Consider the following 20849-nt stretch of genomic DNA (forward strand, 5'->3'; position numbering starts at 1 on the left):
GAATGTCCACCTTCCCATCCATGATGACTGGGAACTCGTGAAGTTTTCCCTGACGAAGAGACCAGGGGCTGGTAGTTATGGTTTGAATCTTGATGAACTTCTGGGCTTCAAGCAATCTTGAAGCTTTGTCTTCTCATTGTCTGTAGCTACTAGAGGCCTGTTAATGCCAGGTTATTAAATATTTAATATATAATGGAACCGAAACTTGATCAAAATTATAAGATACTAAACTTAAATTCGCCAATATATTATCCCAATCTTCGATGGAAATTCCCAGACAATCAATTTGCCAAGCCTTTTGTGCTGGAGAACGTGTATTATTTAATCTTGCAGAGCCAAAGTGGCCTCCTCATGCTGCTGCAACCTCTACAATCTTTTGTCGTCGTGCTACTCTGTGGCCTCCTCATGCTGCTGCCACCTCCACAATCTCTCGTCGTCGTGCTACTCTGTGGCCTCCTCATGCTGCTGCCACCTCCATAATCTCTCGTCATCATGCCACTCTTTGGCCTTCTCATGCTGCTGCCACCTTCATAATCTCTCGTCATTGTGCTACTTTGTGGCCTCCTCATGCTGATGACACCTCCACAATCTCTCATCATTGTGTTACTCTGACCTCCTCATGCTGCTGACACCTCCACACTTTGTCGTCGTGCCACTCTGTGGCCTCCTCATGCTGCTGCCACCTCCACAATCTCTCATTGTCGTGCTACTCTATGGGCTCTTTATTCTGCTGACACCTCCAAAATCTCTAATTGTCGTGCCGCTCTGTGGCCTCCTCATGCTGCTGCTACCTCCACAATCTCTCATCGTCGTGCCACTCTGTGGCCTCCTCATGCTGCTGCCACCTCCACAATCTCTCGTTATTGTGCTACTCTGTGGCCTCCTCATGCTGCTGCCACCTCCACAATCTCTCATCATCGTGCCACTCTGTGGCCTCCTCATGTTGCTGCCACCTCCACATTCTTTTGTCGTCGTGCTACTCTGGCCTCCTCTTGCTGCTGACACCAACACAATATCTCGTTGTCATGCTACTCTGTGGCCTCCTCATGCTGCTGCCACCTCCACAATCTCTAGTTGTCGTGCCACTCTGTGGCCTCCTCATGCTGCTAACACCTCCACAATCTCTAGTTGTCATGCTACTCTGTGTCCTCCTCATGCTGCTGCCACCTCCACAATCTCTAGTTGTCATGCTACTCTGTGTCCTCCTCATGCTGCTGCCATCTCCACAATCTCTCATTGCTGTGCTACTCTGTGGCCTCCTCATGCTGCAGACACCGCCACAATCTCTCGTCATCATGCTACTCTGGCCTCCTCATGCTGCTGCCACCTCCACAATCTCTCGTCATCGTGCCACTCTGTGGCTTCCTTATGCTACTGCCACCTCCACAATATCTCGTCGTTGTGCTACTCTGTGGCCTCCTCATGCTGCTGCCACCCCTAAAATCGATCATTGTCGTGGTACTCTGGCCTCCTCATGCTGCTGACACCTCCACACTTTGTCATCATGCCACTCGGTGGCCTCCATATACAGCTGCCAACTCCAGACTCTGTCATTGTGCCACTTGGTGGCCTCCTCATACTGCTACAACCTCCAGACCCTGTCATTGGGCCACTCTGTGGTCTCCTAATGCTGCTTCCACCTTACTACTATGTCATATGTCAACTCTGTAGACTTCTCATGCTGTTCCCACCATCCCCACTTTATGACTTTTTTAGCTTTCAGCCTGGCTGACATAATTTATTTGCCCTTTCTTCTGATCTGTCAGAAGGAAGGAAAAATGAGACGCACAACGGATCCTGTCTGTGTAGCAGCTGTAAGGCCTGTATGGTCCCATCAGAATTGGCTTATGATTTGGTAGTCAAAAGCAGGAGTGGGTACAAAACACAGAAGACATGCAAATATTCCATGTGATCTCTGTTTTAGATCCACTCCTGTTTTTTTGGGCATTAGCAATACTGATGGATTATTGAGCAAATGCTGACCGAGTGAAGGCGCATGCTCCACAGACAGGACCTGTTTTTTGTGGGTTATTGTTCTGACGGATCAGAAGTAAGGCAAATTAATCAGTGATGTCAACACAAACTTACTGCTGACACCCTCTGCACCCTCGGTTCTGTAGACATCTATGTGGAATCAGCTGACGAAGGTGTAAAAGGGGTGCGCTTCTTCTTGGCACTAACATTGACCTGTAAGGCTGAGTTCATACTTGAGTTATTTGGTCAGTTTTGGCCCCGTGACTACCCAAATAAGTGAAGTGTGCAGTGATTCTAAGAGTGACACCTGTCATCTGCATGTCATACAGACTCACAGTATTATTTCACTTATTTCAAAGCAGACTCCCTATGCGTGTTACTGCAAGACACAGTGTTCTACACCACTATAAAGGCTCTCTGCAGCCAGGAAATAGCCATTTTTTAACGTAATTCGCTGCAAATGTATTCAGTTCAAACCAAATTTTTCCCCAAAAATTCGGCGAACCAGCGAATCAATTTTTAAATTCGCTCATCTCTAATGTAAACCAAAAGGGGGCATTTAACAAAACTGGTCTTAGGAAAGCTGGCTTAGTTTCCCAATCACATTCTATGTTTCTTTATACAAAGCTCCTTTGGAAAATTAAATGATGCATCTGATTGTTTGCTATGGGCAACAAAGCCAGTTTTCCTTAGCACCAGTTTTGATAAAAGCCCTCCTATGTGTATTATAAACTGACATGTCAATGTCAATTTCTTAATGAAAATTTTCAATAATTAGTTGTTGTTTTTCTTTAAATGCCAGAACCTAAGTGGAACCCTGGTGGATCTCATGAAAGTCAATGTGGTCTATCAGTCACTGTTTGGGATCAGGAAAATGAATCCAGCATAGCTTTATACAGGTGAGAAAGAGAAATTTAGGAATATTTGTTTATAGCCAATTCTACATCACTTACCACTTATTTGCATCCCTTTCTGCACAGAGGAGAAACACTGACATACAGGCCTCATATATGAGGTGACAGGCCTTATATATGAGGGAAGATATGTGTCTCCTAGAATGGTGCAGGAATCTCCAGGTTTCACAGGTGGCCCATGTCCACGGTTCTCATTTGAAAAGTCAGCAACTATCCTCAGGTGAGAGAGGGATTGGGAAAGGAAGCCTGCGGAGGCTCTGTGTCGTCCCAGCCAGGAGGACTGTGGGGCTACAAGGCTGAGGAAGCCTGAATTTGGGGGGCCCAGCGACGCCTGAGGAAAGAGGTGGCACCCGGTCAGAGTCGGAAGGACTCTTGGACCATATTCCCCCAAGGTATTGGTGTGGTAACAGCCAGGAGGCTGCTGGACCGATTGGCTGAGTAAAGCCGGATCTCACCCCTTATGTGAACTGTGTCTTAGAGGTGAATTAGGGAGACTTTTGTATTAGGTAGAGCTGTTTATTTTGGTATTTGTGGTGCTGGTGCTGGACCTTCACCCAGTGACGTGATAACTAGAAAGATCAGCTGTACTGCTTAAAGTGATACAATACAGAACTGTTTGAGCTTGAAAAAAGTCTGTCATTGCTGACCCCCTGATAGAGAGCGATCCGTTACAATATATATACAGGTGAAACTCAGAAAATTAGAATATCGTGCAAAGTTCATTTATTTCAGTAATACAACTTAAAAGGTGAAACTAACATATGAGATAGACTCATTACATGCAAAGCGAGATATTTCAAGCCTTTATTTGCTATAATTTTGATGATTATGGCTTACAGCATATGAAACCCCAAAGTCACAATTTTGAGGTACCCTGTGCTCAGGGGTATGGATTCATTACCTGACTGGAGTGTGACACTTTGAGCCTAGAATATTGAACCTTTTCACAAAACTCTAATTTTAAGCTGCATTAATGCAATTCCTTTTCATTTGCATTACTGAAATAAATAAACTTTTGCACGATATTCAAATTTTTCGAGTTTCACCTGTATATATATATATATATATTTCTATAAGGCTTATAATGCCGATAACTACTAAAAAGTCAAATTTCCTAACGTGGCTTCATAGACTTGGGAGGTCTGGAAAGTGTAATTATGTAATAATTGTAGCACTTTGGGGAGTACTCTAATGCAATTTCACTTTTTTATCTTTCTTCTTCCCTTCCAACTTAAGTACTTATTTTAAAGTCCTGTCAGGCTTTTCTTATTTTCTCCTACTGGGGAACAGTTACAGACCAGGAGGCGTGACCAGAGTACAGAATAGCAGCACTCATTTCCAGGCAAACAACACAGAAGCCGCACAACAAAGCTAGACCCAAGCAGAGCAGCAATTGGGACCAGGCACACACACATACACAAAGGAGATACAAGGCAGAGAACCGCACAGCCTGCCAACATGAGGTTAGTAAGAAAACTCACATGGTGCAGGAGAAACATTGAGAAGTCATAACCTGGAGATGATTTATGATGAGTGTCTGACTGCTAGAGTGCGGCAATTGAAAGTTTTAAAGAGTTTATAAAGAATCTGTTATACAGTATATACTCTTAGCAATTGCTGCTTGTAGTTGTGTAGCACAGTTTGTCTGCTTGTTTAGCTAGCACGTGCCATTATATTATTGCTTCCTTCTATTATGCATCTAATCTATTGGTGAAAAGTTAAAAGAAAACTGACAATAACAATTTTCCTATAAAGGTAGGAGATTTATCAGTGATATAGTACAGTAAGTTACTGAGTTATTTTACTGATATATTTTTCATATGTTCTCTATAATTAACAAATGGTAATACGGACATGTGTAAAATAATATGATATCATGTGAAATGTGCACAATGCATATGTAAATCTAAGTAGGTTGCTGTAGTCTAAGTAGAAAGTCTCACAAAAATGTAATATACATAAGTATTATTCAATATGCAAATGTAAAAGGCCACAGTATGGTTCCAGAAGCCACAGTAGTACTGTAGCCCATATACTAGGGCTATACAGTACTACTTTAGTTTATATAGAAAGACTTCAAAATAATACTACTACTACAAAAATAATAATAATATATTTTTTGATAAAGAAAATGTTGCACGAAAATGGTGATAATGATTTCTGAACATGGGGCATGTGCTTGAGCTATTTTTCGTGCTAGATCTATATTATGGGGGTCATTTATTAAACAGAAATACTCCTAAATTAGGTGTATTTCTAGCACAGACTGCGGTGCAAAGGACTTGTACTTATATTTGTACTTTTGACATTTTAAAGAGAACCTGTCATGCCGAGCATGGTGTCAGAGCTGAAGGCAGCATTTTATAGAGCAGGAGGAACTGAGCAGATTGATATATAGTTTATGGGAAAAGATTCAGGAAAACTTGTAATTTATTCATGTAAATTCCTGCTCATTCTGGACTTTGAAGTCAAGGAGGCGGTCCTATCAGTGACTGACCGCTATCTCTGTATACACATAGAGGGAAGGCTGTTAATCACTGATAGGACCGCTTCCTTGACTAAAAAGCCCAGAATGAGCAGGAATTTACATGTATCAATTACAAGTTATCTAATGTTATGAGAAAATATTCAGTGTATTAATTTGCTCAGCTCCTCCTGCTCTATAACATGCTGGCTTTGGCTTTGACACCATGCTCCGTGTCACAGGTTCTCTTTAATGTTCACAGATTCTTAGATTTGGAACTATGGTATCCTCATTTGGCCCAACTTGTGGCAATGAAGATTTATCTTGCATTGCAGCTTCTGTTAAATTTCTCTCAAACAGGGGATGTGGAGCCTGATGTTGATGTTCCTCTATTTTTGGACTGTTTAGAGAAGATCAGGCAGTAGTTGTTCCAAACATCAGTCATAGTCTAAAGCACCGCAGTGTTCTGTTAAACACTCAGGTTGTACATTAGACATTTTGATCAGGAGCACAGATGGTCATTTTTGTCTACGGGCCACAGACAGAGCAGGAACTCATCACAAAAAAGGAAGGCTCATTCCCGATTAATGGTTCCTTGTTAGATGCCCTTACATGCAGCAATGATCACTGCTGTTTGGGGATGAACAATCTGTACTACAATGATTTTTACTCCAACAGTTTCCTTGCCTGGTAGCAGCTCATCGCTGTTTACACAGGACAATGTGCTGCAGAGAATCTATGATTTTTTATACTGCATGAGCATTTCTTCATTGAAGAGTAATTGGTGCCATATTTACACTAGGCAACTGTCAGGAACAACAGTTTGTATAAGCGCTCATTCCGTATAATTGGCCTGATCTTCACCTTGACCAGCAACCTGTCCTAGAATGTGAGCAGGACTGGTTGCCTCCAATTGCAGAGCTGCCTTGGGGTGTGGGGGAGGGGACGCACTACACACTGCGCTACTCTATGATAGATAGTAATGATATGATCCTGCCTATGATATGCCAACATGGCTGAGCAGCCTGACAGAAATGCTCACCAATATGTAGTACTAGCTGAAGGACCTGGCTTCGCTCAGGTATATTTAATCTATTTCATTTAATGTTTGTATGTGTCGTTAAAAGACAGTAGCTTTTGCAGCAATCTGCCCCTTAATACTGACTTCCATAGCAGACCATCCCCTAACTGTGACCTCCATAGCAGCCTGCCCCTAGGGTGGCCAGAGGTCCAGTTTTAGACCGGACAGTCCGGCTTTCAGACTCCCTGTCCTCCGTCCGGCCAAGTGCCTGGATGGACACAAGGATGTCAATTTGAACAGCTCACTCTCAGACAGCAGCTCTGTGCTGTCTGAGTGTGAGCTACAGGAAGAAAGTCACCATCCCTCCCACCCCTGCAGCTGACAGAAGTTGATTTTTAACTTCATTTTTTCAATCCCTGTCGGCTGAGGAGTGGGAGGGGGCGTAGCCTAACCAGATTGGGGCATAGCTTAGCGGGACCTAGAAGTTGATTTTTTACTTCATTTTTTTCAATCACTGTCAGCTAATGAGTGGGACGGGGCATGGCGTAATTGGATTGGGGGCGTGTCCTTTAGAACTGCTCACTCTTAGACTGCAGCACTGTGTGAGCTGCAGGGAGAAAGTCACCCTTCCTCCCACCCCTGCAGCTGACAGAAGTTGATTTTTACCTTTATGTTTTAGGCGTGGTCTAAACAGATCAGGGGCGTGGCTTAGCGGGACCTATGGGCAAGGTTTTTAAGTTCGTCTTTTGAGGGTGGACACATTGTGGCAGGGGGTGTGTCTGGGCTACTTCCTGCAAGAGTGACGCCCCTCTGGGCAACTTACTGGCTCATTTGCATACCAAATAAACTGGATTTTCAGAGGATAAAAACATCTATTGCTGGCACATCTTGAAATAAGGTACTAAGTGCTATTAGGCCATGGCTTTACTTCAATAGCAATAATCCTGGTGACAATTTCCTTTAAATCTCACCTACAGCAGTGAAGAAAAATGGCTGAGTTGTTATGGAAACCTGGTGTAAAGCTGTGTGTGTGTGTGTGTGTGTGTGTGGAGACTGGCCTGCGAGCTTCAATTGGCTGATAAGGGTCATGTGACCAAGCTTCTATTGGCTAATGCATATTTTGGGAATATCTCAGGAACGGTACGTCCTAGAGGGCTGAGACCTGGTCTAAAACCTTACCGGACACCTGATGTACCTGTGTGCCAAATTTCGTGATTGTAAATACGGATTCCTTTAGCAGACATACATACACACACATACACTCAGCTTTATATATTAGATGTGCAAGTGGTGATCATAGTGTGTCGTGAGGCCCCATCCTCTCACCCTCCTAGGCAGCTAAGGAAGTGGTGGTAACCAGTCCTGCTCACAAACTAGAACAAGATGGTGGCGTCCATTTTATTACATTCCCGGGGAATCCTTTTAATTTGTATATTTCTTCACTTCGTGTTCGGTGAGTTTTCCTTGATGTGTATGTCCGTTATTGAGGCTTTTAAACTATTGATTTACAATAAATGTACTTTTGTACTTTTTGGTAGAAAACATTTCTGATTCTCCTATAGTGCAGGTAAGGAAACATTTACCTTTTTAATATAACTTTTTTAATGTATTCAAGGAAGACAAAAGTATTTTCATTCATGATTGTTTTTTAGTTACATCCAAAATCTTGTCTTGTCGCACCAGTCTGAATGCATTCATTTATACAATATGAGCCTCTCAGTGAGACCCTGGCTCCGGGTCACTACAAATGCAATTGACTACTTAGCTGTGACCCGGCAAAGTCCTGCAACAGTTACAGTTCAGTAAAACTGAATAAGAAATGCAACAATTGCAATTCATTCCTATTGGAGCACAACTCAAAGGGGGTAAATTTGTGTGAATTCAAAGATGACATTTCTATGTAGTCAGGGACTTTCAGTTCAGTTCAATTTAAATCGCATAAGTTTGAGAAAGGAAAACTGTATAAAACCTGTGTGTTTTTGTGACAACATGTGGAAGCATAAGTCACTAATATTTATACTTGCGGTCCCACTCTTGTGCCTTTTTTAAGCAGTGAAATTATTGTTTGCCTGCAAGATGTTTCTCATGCTGCCGCTCTTCTATACGGTCATGGCTCTGAAACTGGCGTTTTAGACTTTCTTAAACACATGTAAAGAATGCTGCGTGTTTTTATACCACTATAAAATCTCCATTATGTACAATTGCTCTTCAATTATTTTTAAAGCAGTTTAAAAAATAATAATTAAAACTTCTGTGTGTGTGTGTGTTGGGGAGGGGGGGAAGGCATGTGGGGGTTGGAGGAAGCCATACAATAATAAATAGAAAAAACATCATAGTCACCTGATAAATCTTCCTTCATTCCAGCACAACCCACTCAGGTGGGCGCGATCATTCTTTGCATGCTGTGCTACAACAATGATGTGTCCAGCTATCCTGATAATTCTGCATTTACACTACCCTAGTCCCAATAGCTGCCTGCTCATCAGTGAGGCATGCAGCAATCACTTCCACTGTATGAGGATGAGCAATGGCTACTGCCATCACTCATCCTCATAAAGATTCATTGTTTCTGAACAGCAGATTGCTGTTCACACAGCATTGTCGGCTGCCCAGAAGCAATGTTTAATGTGTTGCACCAATGATTATTTCAACAAGCATTTTCTCATTTATTGGGTGATCGTGAAGAGAGTTACATGGGCTTATTATTGGGAACAAGCTGTCACGGCATCGATGTTGTGCGCCGTGACACTTTAGCCATGCATGCTGGTTGCCAGGGGCAACACGTTTTTGTCACAGCATGTATGTGCTTTGCTCCCCTTCTTCTGGTTCCTCCCCTGTTTGGTGTCTTTGGGGTTAACTATCTGGCTGGGTGTGGCCACTGGGTTCATATTGCCTGTGGCTTCCAGGCTGGAGTCAGTTGTCCTCCAGCCTTGGTGTGTGCTGGAGGTTCTCCTGTCCTGGTCATCGGTCCAGTTTGAGGGCCACCTAGTTGGAGATCGATGTCACCTTGATGTCTCCCCTTTGTTCCCCCGTTTTGGTACCCTTCCTTTCATGTCTTTTTGTTTGGTGTGGGTTTGTGTAATGGTGTGTTGTAATGTCTAGTTTGTTGTTACATGTCTGGTCTGTTGGTGTCTGTAGTCCAGCATGTTTGCTAGACATGTTCCCTATGTTGTGTACCTCCGGAAGGGGGGTCTCAGGGTTCCCCGGAGGGGGAACCACTAGTCAGTGTGCAGCTCTGACGGGGGCCGCCATGCATCCTGTCCACATGGGGGTCCAGTTGCCATTGTCGTGGCAGGTAAGTGCGTGTTGTCTGTTGGCTCTTGCCTGTCGATTTAGTAGTGGTGCACTGTCCATCCCTTCTCTGGCAGCTAGGCCAGTGAGACTCCTGTTCATACATGTCTGGGATGAACAGGTTGTCTCAGCCCCTTTCTCTAGTTGAGGGATTATCAGCGCAATTCAGGGTCCTAGGTTTCCTGGGTATGAGCCGTCCTACCATCCAGGTCTGCTCATACAATGAGGAGTTAGGGCAAGGATTAGGGCTCCGTGACCCCGGCATCCAGGCCTAGTTTCTTTACCATCTGCTCCTCATTATACGGTGGGGAGTTTTCCCCCACTCCCCACCATGACAGAAGCATTCATATTATTGTCCGTTCCCAATAATTGTCCCAAAAATTGGGCTTGTGTAAACCCAACTTAACCACGATGCAAATCACTGGCCCCAGCAGTGTACATTATGAGATAACTGAGAACAGTGGTTGGCTGCAGGTCATGTGGGTATATGGGCACATCATTGCTACAGCACATTAAACATAGACTGATTGGGATCAACAGAGTGGTAGTGCCGGAAGGGTGAGTGCATTACTCTGGGGTTTAAAAGTTTTAACATTTTTACTGATCTCAGAAAACCCCACAAAATTCTATTTAGGAGCCTATTTAGAGAGTTTTCTAAAAAAAAATGACATACCTCACTTTAATTTGTATGTCTTCTTCTTTACAGATAGTCTTAAGTATGATAGTATGACATCAGTTATAACATTTTCATATATTTGTGTACCACTTTTATATCTCCAAACAAATAAAGATTAGTTTATTATAGTCCAATTAGAAAGTAGAACACAGCAAAACAAACAGCACTTCTCGTTGCTTGTATTCCAAGGATAATGTAAGATTGCAGGTATTGAGTCGTGTGATGTAACTGTGATTGATGTCATACTGTCTTGATATTGATTTTCCTTTTGCTCAATTTAATATTCCTCTCTTTGAAAATCTCAATAAAAATATTATCACCAAAGAAAATAATAAACCTAGAATATATACTTTACATTGTACATCTGAAATAACAAGCATAAGATGTGCGGATTCTTCCAAGTTACTGTTATTGAGTGGATATGAGAAAACATAAATGCACACATTTTGCTTTGTTTGAGAAGATGATTGCTAATAATTGCAGCCCTGCTCTGTAGTAATTTCTTTCATAAATCTCCCCAAACCTTTCTGGCACCAAATAAATATGACAATAAAGGTAAAATAAGTATTTCGGAGTTAGCAAAAATGCTGTATACACCAATCAGCCATAACATTAAAACCAATAATAGTGATCATCTCACGGTGGCTCAGTGGTTAGCGCTAGTGCCTTGCAGCGCTGGGGTGCTATGTTCCAAGCTAACCAAGGACAACTTCTGCATGGAGTTTGTATGTTCTCCCCGTGTTTGTGTGGGTTTCCTCTGGGTACTCCAGTTTCCTCCCACACTCCAAAGACATATAGATGGGGAACTTAGATTGTGAGCCCCATTGGGAACAGCTTCATGTTAATGTGTATAAAGTGCTGTGGAATATAGGAGCGCTATATAAGTGCATAAAATAAATAAATAACCTAATGACACTGGTATCAGTGAAGGGGTGGGATATTCTAGGCAGCAAGTGAATATTTAGTTCTGCAAGATATTGTGTTGAAAACAGGAAAATGGTGAAGCACATGGATCTAAGCAACTTTGACAAAGAACAAATTGTAATGGCAAGATAGCTAGATGACGAGAATTTTTTGGTATGTAGTTGTTAGTACTAGAGATGAGCAAAGTTTTGAATAATTTGATTAGGTAGCTTTGCCGAATTTCTCCAAGAAATTTGCTTTGTTGCAAATTAATTCATCAAGAAGCACTTTAAATCAGCTATATCCCGGCCTGCAGTTAAACTTCAGGGAGAGTGAATCTCGGTGTACATCACTGTGCATTGCAGCAACTTGCACAGCTAGTCCTTTCTGGTATTGAAACAGTTACTGTGACAGGTAGGTCTCATACAGTATATGGACATGTACATCGTCATGCAGGCTACCAACAGTCCTAGCTAATCCCTAACTAAACTAAAGGAAAAGCATAGAGCAGCCTTCAGTAAAGAAAAGAAAAACACTGTGCATCCCTGCAGGAGCTGTGTCCTAATGACTCTTTAGTGCAGGCATCCTCAAACTGTGGCCCTCCAGCTGTTGTAAAACTACAACTCCCACAATGCCCTGCTGTAGGCTGATATCTGTAGGCTGTTCAGGCATGCTGGGAGTTGTAGTTTTACAACAGCTGGAGGGCCGCAGTTTGAGGATGCCTGCTTTAGTGGAACAATAGAAGGACATGGAGGCAGTGCCAATAAAGTAGTGGAGAAAAAAAAAAGTTTATTTTTAGCCATGTTTTAGCAGTGCAACACATGCTTTTGAATCACTTCTGTTAGCTGTAGAATGACTGTTTGTCACTATTAGCCCCAGTTCACAATTCACTTATTTGTTCAGTTACAGGTCAAAAACACAGCATGAGGCATCAAAATCTTGATCCAGTCACAAAGTAGGAAGGATGGCAACAGCATGAGGAGTTACAAAAATGGCCCAGTCACAGAGTGGGGAAGGGGGCAACAGCAGTGGTAGTAACAGCACAAGATGGTGGCAGTAGGAGAAGATGGCAGCAGAGGTAGCAAGCGTGTGGCATTAGGCAGGTGGCAGTATCAGAAAGGTGGCAGCAGCATGTGGGCAGAGGTAACAGGCTATTTTTCACAATGTTATGCTGTGGCAGCACACTGCAGAATGATGTACAGTAGTCTGATGCCTCAGACACCAATGTGTGGAAATCCTGGCTGATCCACTCCTGGTTCATCTTTATAAAGGTTAATCTCTCAACATTTTGTGTTGAAAGGAGAGTTCTCATTAGGGTAACTATGCCCCCCACTGTACTAAACACCCAGGGCTGGCTCCATGATCATGTAGGCCCTTGGGCGATAAAGTCTCAGTTGGCCCCCTTGTGGCATATTGCAAAGCACTTACAGCAATAAAACTGCATGTATATTTTAAGATTCAAATTTTCCCTACATTTCGGATCAAATTCCACCTCAGTTGCTTCAATTCGCTCAACACTAGTTAGTACCTACCAAAAGTTTTTGACAAGAATACAACCAGTGACCTGGAGACAGGGTAATTGGTACCCAAGGCTCATTCATGCATATCGTAAATGAAGGCTTGTCTGTTTGATATGGCTCAGTGGTTAGTACTGGGGTCCTGGGTTTGAATCCGACTTAGGAGTTAGGACAATATCTGCATGGAGTTTGTATAATCTCCTTGTGTTTGCGTGGGTTTCCTGCAAGTACTCCTATTTCCTCCCACACTCCAAAGACATACTGATAGGGAACTTAGATTGTGAGCCCCATTGGGGACAGTTGGATGATAATGTTTGTTATATATATATATACCAAGCACACTATAGATATGTACTTGGTATATATATATATATATATATACATACAAACATTCCATTTGTCTAATACTAACAGATGTCTGACTACAGTAATTGGGTGCAATTGAACAAAGATATACATTATGCACCCAAAGTTCATAATATAGACTTTATAAAAATGACTGTGTATGTATGTGACTATATGTATGTATTCATACTGTCAGTTTTTGGTCAATGTTTGATCAGTGATTTCCATCAGTGATTTTGAGTCAAACCAGAAGCAGATCCTATATAGAATTAAGGTATAATGGAAAGATTTGCACATTTTCTGAGTATTTGACTCACACCTGGTTTTGGCTAAAATATCACTGATAAAAATCACTGATCAAGAAATGGTCAAAAAGTAAGTGAAAGCAGTCTTAATGTGTCATCTTATAATTTAATAAATATAGCAATACATTGTATAAATTTATCTTAATGTATATAATTAATGTTACATAAGGAGTGAAATAAAGAATTTTCTATTGCTATAAGTTAGTACAGTAATTACTTTTTTATATTTATATTTATATCTCACAACCTACATTTAAGCTGCCAGGACAGGCTGAAAATAAGTGTTTATACTATATATTTAAAAAATACAGAAAATAAAAAGCAGCAGAAAATGAAACAATGGAACAAAGAATGCAGAGTATTCTAATAAAACCAGTGTCAATTTACTAAACTGTATAATTTTGTTTTCTGCAAGCTTCTAATTGTCACATATGTTTATTCCTCTACACACAAATTGGAATCTTAAATCACTTGACTTACTCCTAAGATTTCTTTGAAGAAACTCATTTACATAAGAATTATGTGCAGCAAGACTGACACTCATGCACAAAATGGAAATCATTCTCGCAAATGTCTTGAGTTGTAGAAGAAAATCTTTGAAATGCAAAATGCTGCAGTAATGAAATCATTCTCACAGATGCGCTCAGTAGTACAAGTCTGAAGCTTCCATTCCCACTCTGTTATCCTCTAAATGTATAATTCTGTAATAGTTTACATACAAGTCATATAAATTTACTAAGAGTCAGATCCTGAAAATTCTGTTTTATTTTCTTGATCAAATAGTTTGTTGCTATTAAGGGCATGTCTTGAGTGACTCCTCGTCTCACATATTTTGGAGCCTGTTAAGAGATCTCTTATTGATTTTTCTCATAGATCAATGCATTATAGTAGGGGTCAGCAATCCCTGACACCCCAGCTGCTGGGAAACTACAACTCTCAGCATCTACACTAGTGATGAGCGGCAGGGGCAATATTCAAATTTGCAATATTTCGCAAATATTTTGTAGAATATTTGTTAAATATTCGCGAATTCGAGAATTCAAGATTATATTCTTGATTGCGAAAATCGGCAATGTAATATTCGCGTAATGCGCGCAAAATACAGGCGTGGGTCACTTATGCTACATTTTTCAAGCTGGTATAAGTTTCCTGAGACTGGAGAAAATGGTTGGCACGGCAGAACATTAGAATAGCTTTATATGCAGATAGAGTGCTCCAATATATTTGCGCTTGCGAATTTTCGGCAATAGTAAGGGGTAGGCAACTTTTCTATTGGTTGCTAGGGATGTTGCTAAGCTGTGACAAAGCCTTCTCATTGGCCCACAAGCTAGAAGAAGGGAGGGATGATCACCTGATGTGTACTGTGTTAAAAAAAAATATATATATGTATATTTAATTTTACTAATATATAGCGCTATATTCTAAATATTCGCAAATTCTCCAAGTGCCGATATTTCGCTATTCGAATATTTGCGCTCAACACTAATCTACACTTCCTTAGCTGATCTCAAAACTCTCATAGAAATTAATGTGGCATGCTGGGAGTTTTAGTTTCACAACAGCTGGAGTGCCGAAGGTTGCTTACCTCTGCAGTATAGAAACATATACAGCCTGCAACCTTGTTGAAAAGACATGGTTTACCAATATTTTGCTAACATATTTCATTATCTCTGTCCTTTGATATAGTGCTTCTTAATTTACATTCAATAACATGATTTAATCAATGGTTTCCTCATTAAATCTTATAGTTACATTAGTCATGTTTTGTCGGCATTAGTTTACAGTTGATAATTCATTACTTATGTTTTCATCCTTACACTTAAAGGGGTATTCTAGATATAAAAAGTTATCCTTTCGGTAGTATAGGGAATAACTTTGAAATTGGTGGAAGTCTTATGTTCGGCATACCCACGGATAACGAGAACCAGGACATGTAAGGAGCGGCTGGTCATGCATGCGTCCTGCTGCTCATTTCATTCTCTATGGTACTGGTGGAAATAGCTGAGTGCTATATTTAGCTATCTCTGGCAGTTTCATAGAGAATGCATTGAGCAGCAGGCTTCTTTACTGTAAGAGCAGTGAGACTATGGAACTCTCTGCCAGAAGAGGTGGTGATGTTGAACTCACTAAAAGAGTCCAAGAGGGTCCTGATTTCTGGATTGTAATAATATTATAGGTTATAGTTATTAGATCTCTGAAGAAGGGCTGTTGATTGCAGGAGTTATTCTGTCTAATTGGAGTTGGGAACTAATTTCCCCCCTAAAATGAAGAAAATTGGCTTCTACCTCACAGGGTTTTTTTTGCCTTCCTCTGGATCAACTTGCAGGATAACAGGCTGAACTGGATGGACAGATGTCTTTTTTCAGCCTTACAAACTATTGGGGTTATTTATTAAACTGGTGAACTGCCTCAGCCTTAGGTCTCACTTCAGTTATTTGGTCAGTTATTGTGAGCCAAAACCAGCAGTGAAGCCTACTCAGAGATCAGGTGTAATGATCTGATTTGCACCCATACTTTGTTTTTGACCCGCACCTGGTTTTGGCTCATAATAACTGATGGTAATAACTGAAGTGTGAACTCAGCCTTAGTTGCCCATAGCAACCAATCAGATTCCACTTTTCATTGTTGGAAAAAGAAAGGTGGAATCTGATTGGTTGCTATGAGCAACTAAGCTAGTTCTACTTTACGCCAGTTTGATAAATGACCCCATATGTTACTATGATGCATGCTACTGCTGCTCCATTCATTACAGGGTACGGGTCTCCTGTCAGACCCCCAACATTATCCCTTATCCTATGCACTTTACGTGTTAGTGTCAATGAATTGAGCAAAGCTAGTCGCTGCCAGATACCTGCGACACCATGTTATATCCTAAATGAACAAATAATCAGACATGTTGTCCACAGTCCATCATGCCAGATTCTTATTTCTCTCAACATCTGCTGTTAGGGGGGAGTCAGAAGAATCCTTTACATATTAGATAATTGGCCAACTTTCATGTAATTTGGATGAGCACCTTTACATTACAGTCATTTAAGAAAATTCTATTTGTAAAGGAAAATATAAGAGAAAGAACTCTAACTCAGACATAAAGACTATAAATTAAACTTCCATGCAGTGTCTCTTGGGCTCCTCATAATAATAGTCTACTCATGGCAAGAATTTATACATTAACATTTCCATGCATGATGGTGTCTCTTTGTTAAAGCTCTGACTTGTTCTTTCCTGTCAAAGTGATTTAAGAAAACATGAAACCTCTAAGAGTAACCGGTGGACAGATAGTGTTTGATGTCTTGTGTGCTGTGCCCGCTGTTGATGTATTAGAGAGTTACTTTACATACGTTTCAGACAGCCAGAGTCCCCAGTACTGTTCACAGGGAACAGAGATTACTCTTTTCAAACCTGAATGTAGTATGGCTCATTTAATGGAAAACAAAGTATTTTATGTTTTATCCTATAGACGTTATAGATTTCTCAGGCAAGAGAAGGGTTAAAACCATTGTTTCATTTTTCCTCCTTATTCTAGTCACATGAATCATGATGAATTAAGTTTTTATGGATTGTTTAAAAATACACTTGGTCGAAATTGTAAATTTTGTACTGTGTATTCACGTGATCAATCTTTTGAATATGCAGTATAAAATAAATTGGCAAAAATACCATATTTGCTCAGTAGAAATTAGAAATGTTTTAGAGACTACTGTGAAAAAAAAATGTTTTCAAAATTATCTTTAAAGGGGTATTCCTATCTCAACATTGATGGCATATTGCCAGGATAATCAATGTCAGATAGGTGTGGGTACCACATCCGGACCAGCTCCTATCTCCAGAACAGGACCCCCGAGGGTAACAGGAAGTAGCCATGCAGGCATGGCTACATCTCCATTCACTGCTATGGGACTGCCAGAAATCTCAGCCCATAGCCGAATTCAAATCTCTCGCAATTTGATTTGTATAAATTTCTAAAGAAAGTGTCCGCCATTTTACAGTTCAAAAGACATTGAAGAAGGAATCTACCACCAAAAAGGGATAATTAGCAGACCACATTGATGCCTATTATACAGAGCCCAGAAACATATAAGGATTCCCTCATACTGCACTGCCAACTTAGTTAATTCAGGCAACAGACAATACTAATGTGCATTCCCCAAAATGCCAGGCAGAACAGGCAAAAATGACATACAGTAAAAGGAAACTAAGATTTTTTTTGTGTCTATAAGCATAAAGGTATATGTGTATAAATGTATATGTGTTTATAATGTGTTTGTAATATTCTTTGATTTTCTTCTAGGTTTCTTCTTGTTTTCACTCCTTTTCTGTGGTTGCTCTGTAAAGGAGATGTCATTGTGCTCACGGAGATGTATGGTGAGATCAGAACACCGAGTTTTCCAGATTCATATCCCAGTGAAACAGAGCTGACCTGGAATATTACTGTACCAGAGGGATTCAGGATTAAGCTGTACTTCATTCATTTCGATTTGGAGCCCTCGTACCTATGCGAGTATGATTATGCCAAGGTAAAATAAATATCTGTAGACTTTACAATAGACAGTATTCATAAAAGCTTATTCATCTTACTTTGTGGTTGATGTGGTTGTTACTTTGGACGTTTATCCCTGGTGAATAAATGAAGATATTTTACTTGAGCATGGGATCAGATGGACCACCCAGTTGAGGCTCCACAGTGACAGTGAGTTGCACTAAAGTTTCAGGCCTTTTGAAAAGAACAGACATAGGAAATATCAAAGTTGCAGCATGGTTGCATTTATCCCACAGTTTTACAGTGACTCACGGGCAGGGATACAGTACTGAGGGGCATAACTAGAAAAGGCTGGGCCCCATAGCAAACTTTTGAATGGGGCCCCCTCAAGCAAATTTTCTGCAACCCCCCCTACCACAGCTAGTTAAGCCCAGCCACACTCACCATACAACCACCACCCACTTAGTTATGTAAAAAATATGAAAATAAAACACTTACAAGTGCTGGACAGGTTGAGGAGTCAAGAGTTTACTTTATATTATGATGTCTGGGCTCTGTATGCCCCCCTTAGTAGCTATCCCCCTTAGTGCCACCTTCATAGTAATGATGCCCCATTAGTGCCCCCACACAGTAGAATGCTCCCTTAGTGCCTCCTTCAAAGTAGTGATGCTTTCTTAGTGACCCTACACTGTACAATGCCCTGTTAGTCCCCCCACACAGTAGCTATGCCTCATTTTTCTTCCCATACAGGATTCTTCAGTTGTATGTCATCAGGGCGAATGTTCCTGCCACATGTGACTGTGTCAGAACATAACCTTACAAAGAAAAAGCTCCACTTTCAGGACCATGTGACAGGGAGTTAAATCAGACCATCCATACAGTTAGTAAAATTAAAGTCTTTTAGTAAATTTCTTTATTTTACACTAGCAGAGCAGTGAATAACTATTTATGGTGTTGGACAAGTCCTTTAATGCATAAGAAATAGATTCTAGTTGCAAGCAATTGTCACTAATGTCAGCTCCAAATGGAGTTGTCTTCTGCTAGACATTTGGAGCCCATTATTGTGTTAAAACCTACATGAACAGTAGGTCCATTGTAGGCCTATTGATGCTCTCGTGGACCAGTCTGAGTATTGGGGAAAGCCATCTCGCTGCCTTCGTTCTGTCATAAATCTATGCTAATTATGATGGGAGAAACCAGGAATGTGGTTTTGTAGAAAATCTGTAGTAGAGGATCTTATCTGAAAAAGTGTTCATTGAAGAGAATACAAACCAGAGAAGTGCCCTCTGCCCCTAAATAAACACACTGGTCACTGGTTGAGTTAATATTTGCCATTTCCTGTCCTATCTCTTTTCACTGGCTGATGGATGTGCATAGAGAGGTTGTTGCTAATGAAATGTTTTTTTCTTGGACCCAGATAATGATGTAAACATGTTAATATGATTGACAGCTCAACCGTTCCTCTTGTGGGAGATTTTCCTTAACCGCAAAATAGGGATTATGTGGAAGATGGGGGAGGGTAATACGCACGTAGAACATTCAGTTATTTCATGCTTGCAATGTACTGTTCAGTTTTATGAAAAGTATAATGTTTAACTATCGATGCACTGATTGATTACTGATAAATCTTCAGGGTGCATTATTTTATTGTGAGTAGTAATACGTTCCTGCTCTTTGTCAGCAGTTTACACATCTCTGTTCATATTGTTCACTGGAGCCAAGGACTTTGTGAACTGTTCCCTGCTGATTTGTCACAATGGTCAGCACTGCTATCTGCCTGAAAGTGGTCTCTTTTTGTTTCTTTTCTTTTGCCCTCCGCACTCTCACACAGCTTGCATAACCTTTGCCCTTAAAACATGAGATTGGATTCAAGAGGATCAAGTGGAGCTGCATAATTTGGAAGAGAACGAGATTCCCAAAACATATCAGCCCTCCTTTTCTATTTCTTTCTTTTCCTCTGCCCCTTGCTCCCTACTGAGTGGTTTCTACTTCTCCTTTTGTTGAATTGATAGATGGTACCTTTAATTCATTCAGTGGCAGAAGATCTGATGTGGGTGTATGTCTTTTGGAATGTTCTTGACTTCACTTGCAGTTCTCTTCACTTGCATGTAAATTTGTAGTATCTCCAACAGCTCAGGAGATACTACAATAGATCATCCAACTCCTTTAAATCAGTTGTCTCAGTTCAGTAAGTGGCATTTATCATGTAGCGATAGTTAATGCAAGCCACTTACTAATGTATTGTGATTGTCCATATTGCCTCCTTTGCTGGCTTCATTCATTTTCCCATCACATTATACACTGCTCGTTTCCATGGTTACATGCCACCCTGCAATCCATCAGTGGAGGTTGTGCTTGCACACTATAGGAAAAAGATCTCAGCCTCTCTGGTGGCCAGGACCATGGGAACGCATTTAGGCTAGTGTTTTTTCCTATATTGTGCAATCACGACCACCACTGATGGATTGCAGGGTGGTCTGTAACCATGAAAACGAGCAGTGTATAATGTAATGCAAAAATGAATTCAGCCAGCAAAGGAAGCAATATGGATAATAACAATACATTAGTAAGTAGCTTGTATTAACTTTCTCTACATGATAAATGCCACTTACTGAAGTGAGACAACCCCTTTAATGATCAAATAATTAAAAGGCTTTTCCAGGAGTAGAATATTGATGGCCTATCCTTAGGATAAGTCATCTATATGTGTTCAGTGGTGGTGACTCAGTGATCAGCTGTTTGAAGAAGTTGCATTTCAGAGAGTGTTGCAGCCTCTTTCTAGGCCAGTGATGTAATGTTCATCAGGTTTATATGCAGTTTATTCCCAATTAAGCGATTGGGTCTGAGCTGCAATAAGAAGCTCACCCACTAAACAATGGACTGTGCTGTGCTTGATATGTTGTGACGGGGCTCCAGCGCTCACTAGAACATCATGGCATATCTATTTTGGGTAAGATTA

At 40.9% G+C, this 20849-nt stretch overlaps 1 protein-coding gene across 2 annotated transcripts in view; it reads left to right on the forward strand.

Moving 5' to 3' along the window:
* Positions 1 to 4210: 4210 nt before the first annotated feature.
* Positions 4211 to 20849, forward strand: part of MASP1 (MBL associated serine protease 1) — a 206256-nt gene continuing 189617 nt past the window's right edge. For both annotated transcript variants that reach the window (XM_040428394.1, XM_040428393.1), the window contains exons 1-2: positions 4211 to 4351; positions 17702 to 17927. In XM_040428394.1, the coding sequence (XP_040284328.1) occupies positions 4347 to 4351; positions 17702 to 17927 (231 nt within the window). In that variant the 5' untranslated portion in view covers positions 4211 to 4346. The remainder of the gene's footprint in view (positions 4352 to 17701; positions 17928 to 20849) is intronic.

Source organism: Bufo bufo, chromosome 4 (assembly GCF_905171765.1).
Source record: "Bufo bufo chromosome 4, aBufBuf1.1, whole genome shotgun sequence".
NCBI classification, from domain to species: domain Eukaryota; kingdom Metazoa; phylum Chordata; class Amphibia; order Anura; family Bufonidae; genus Bufo; species Bufo bufo.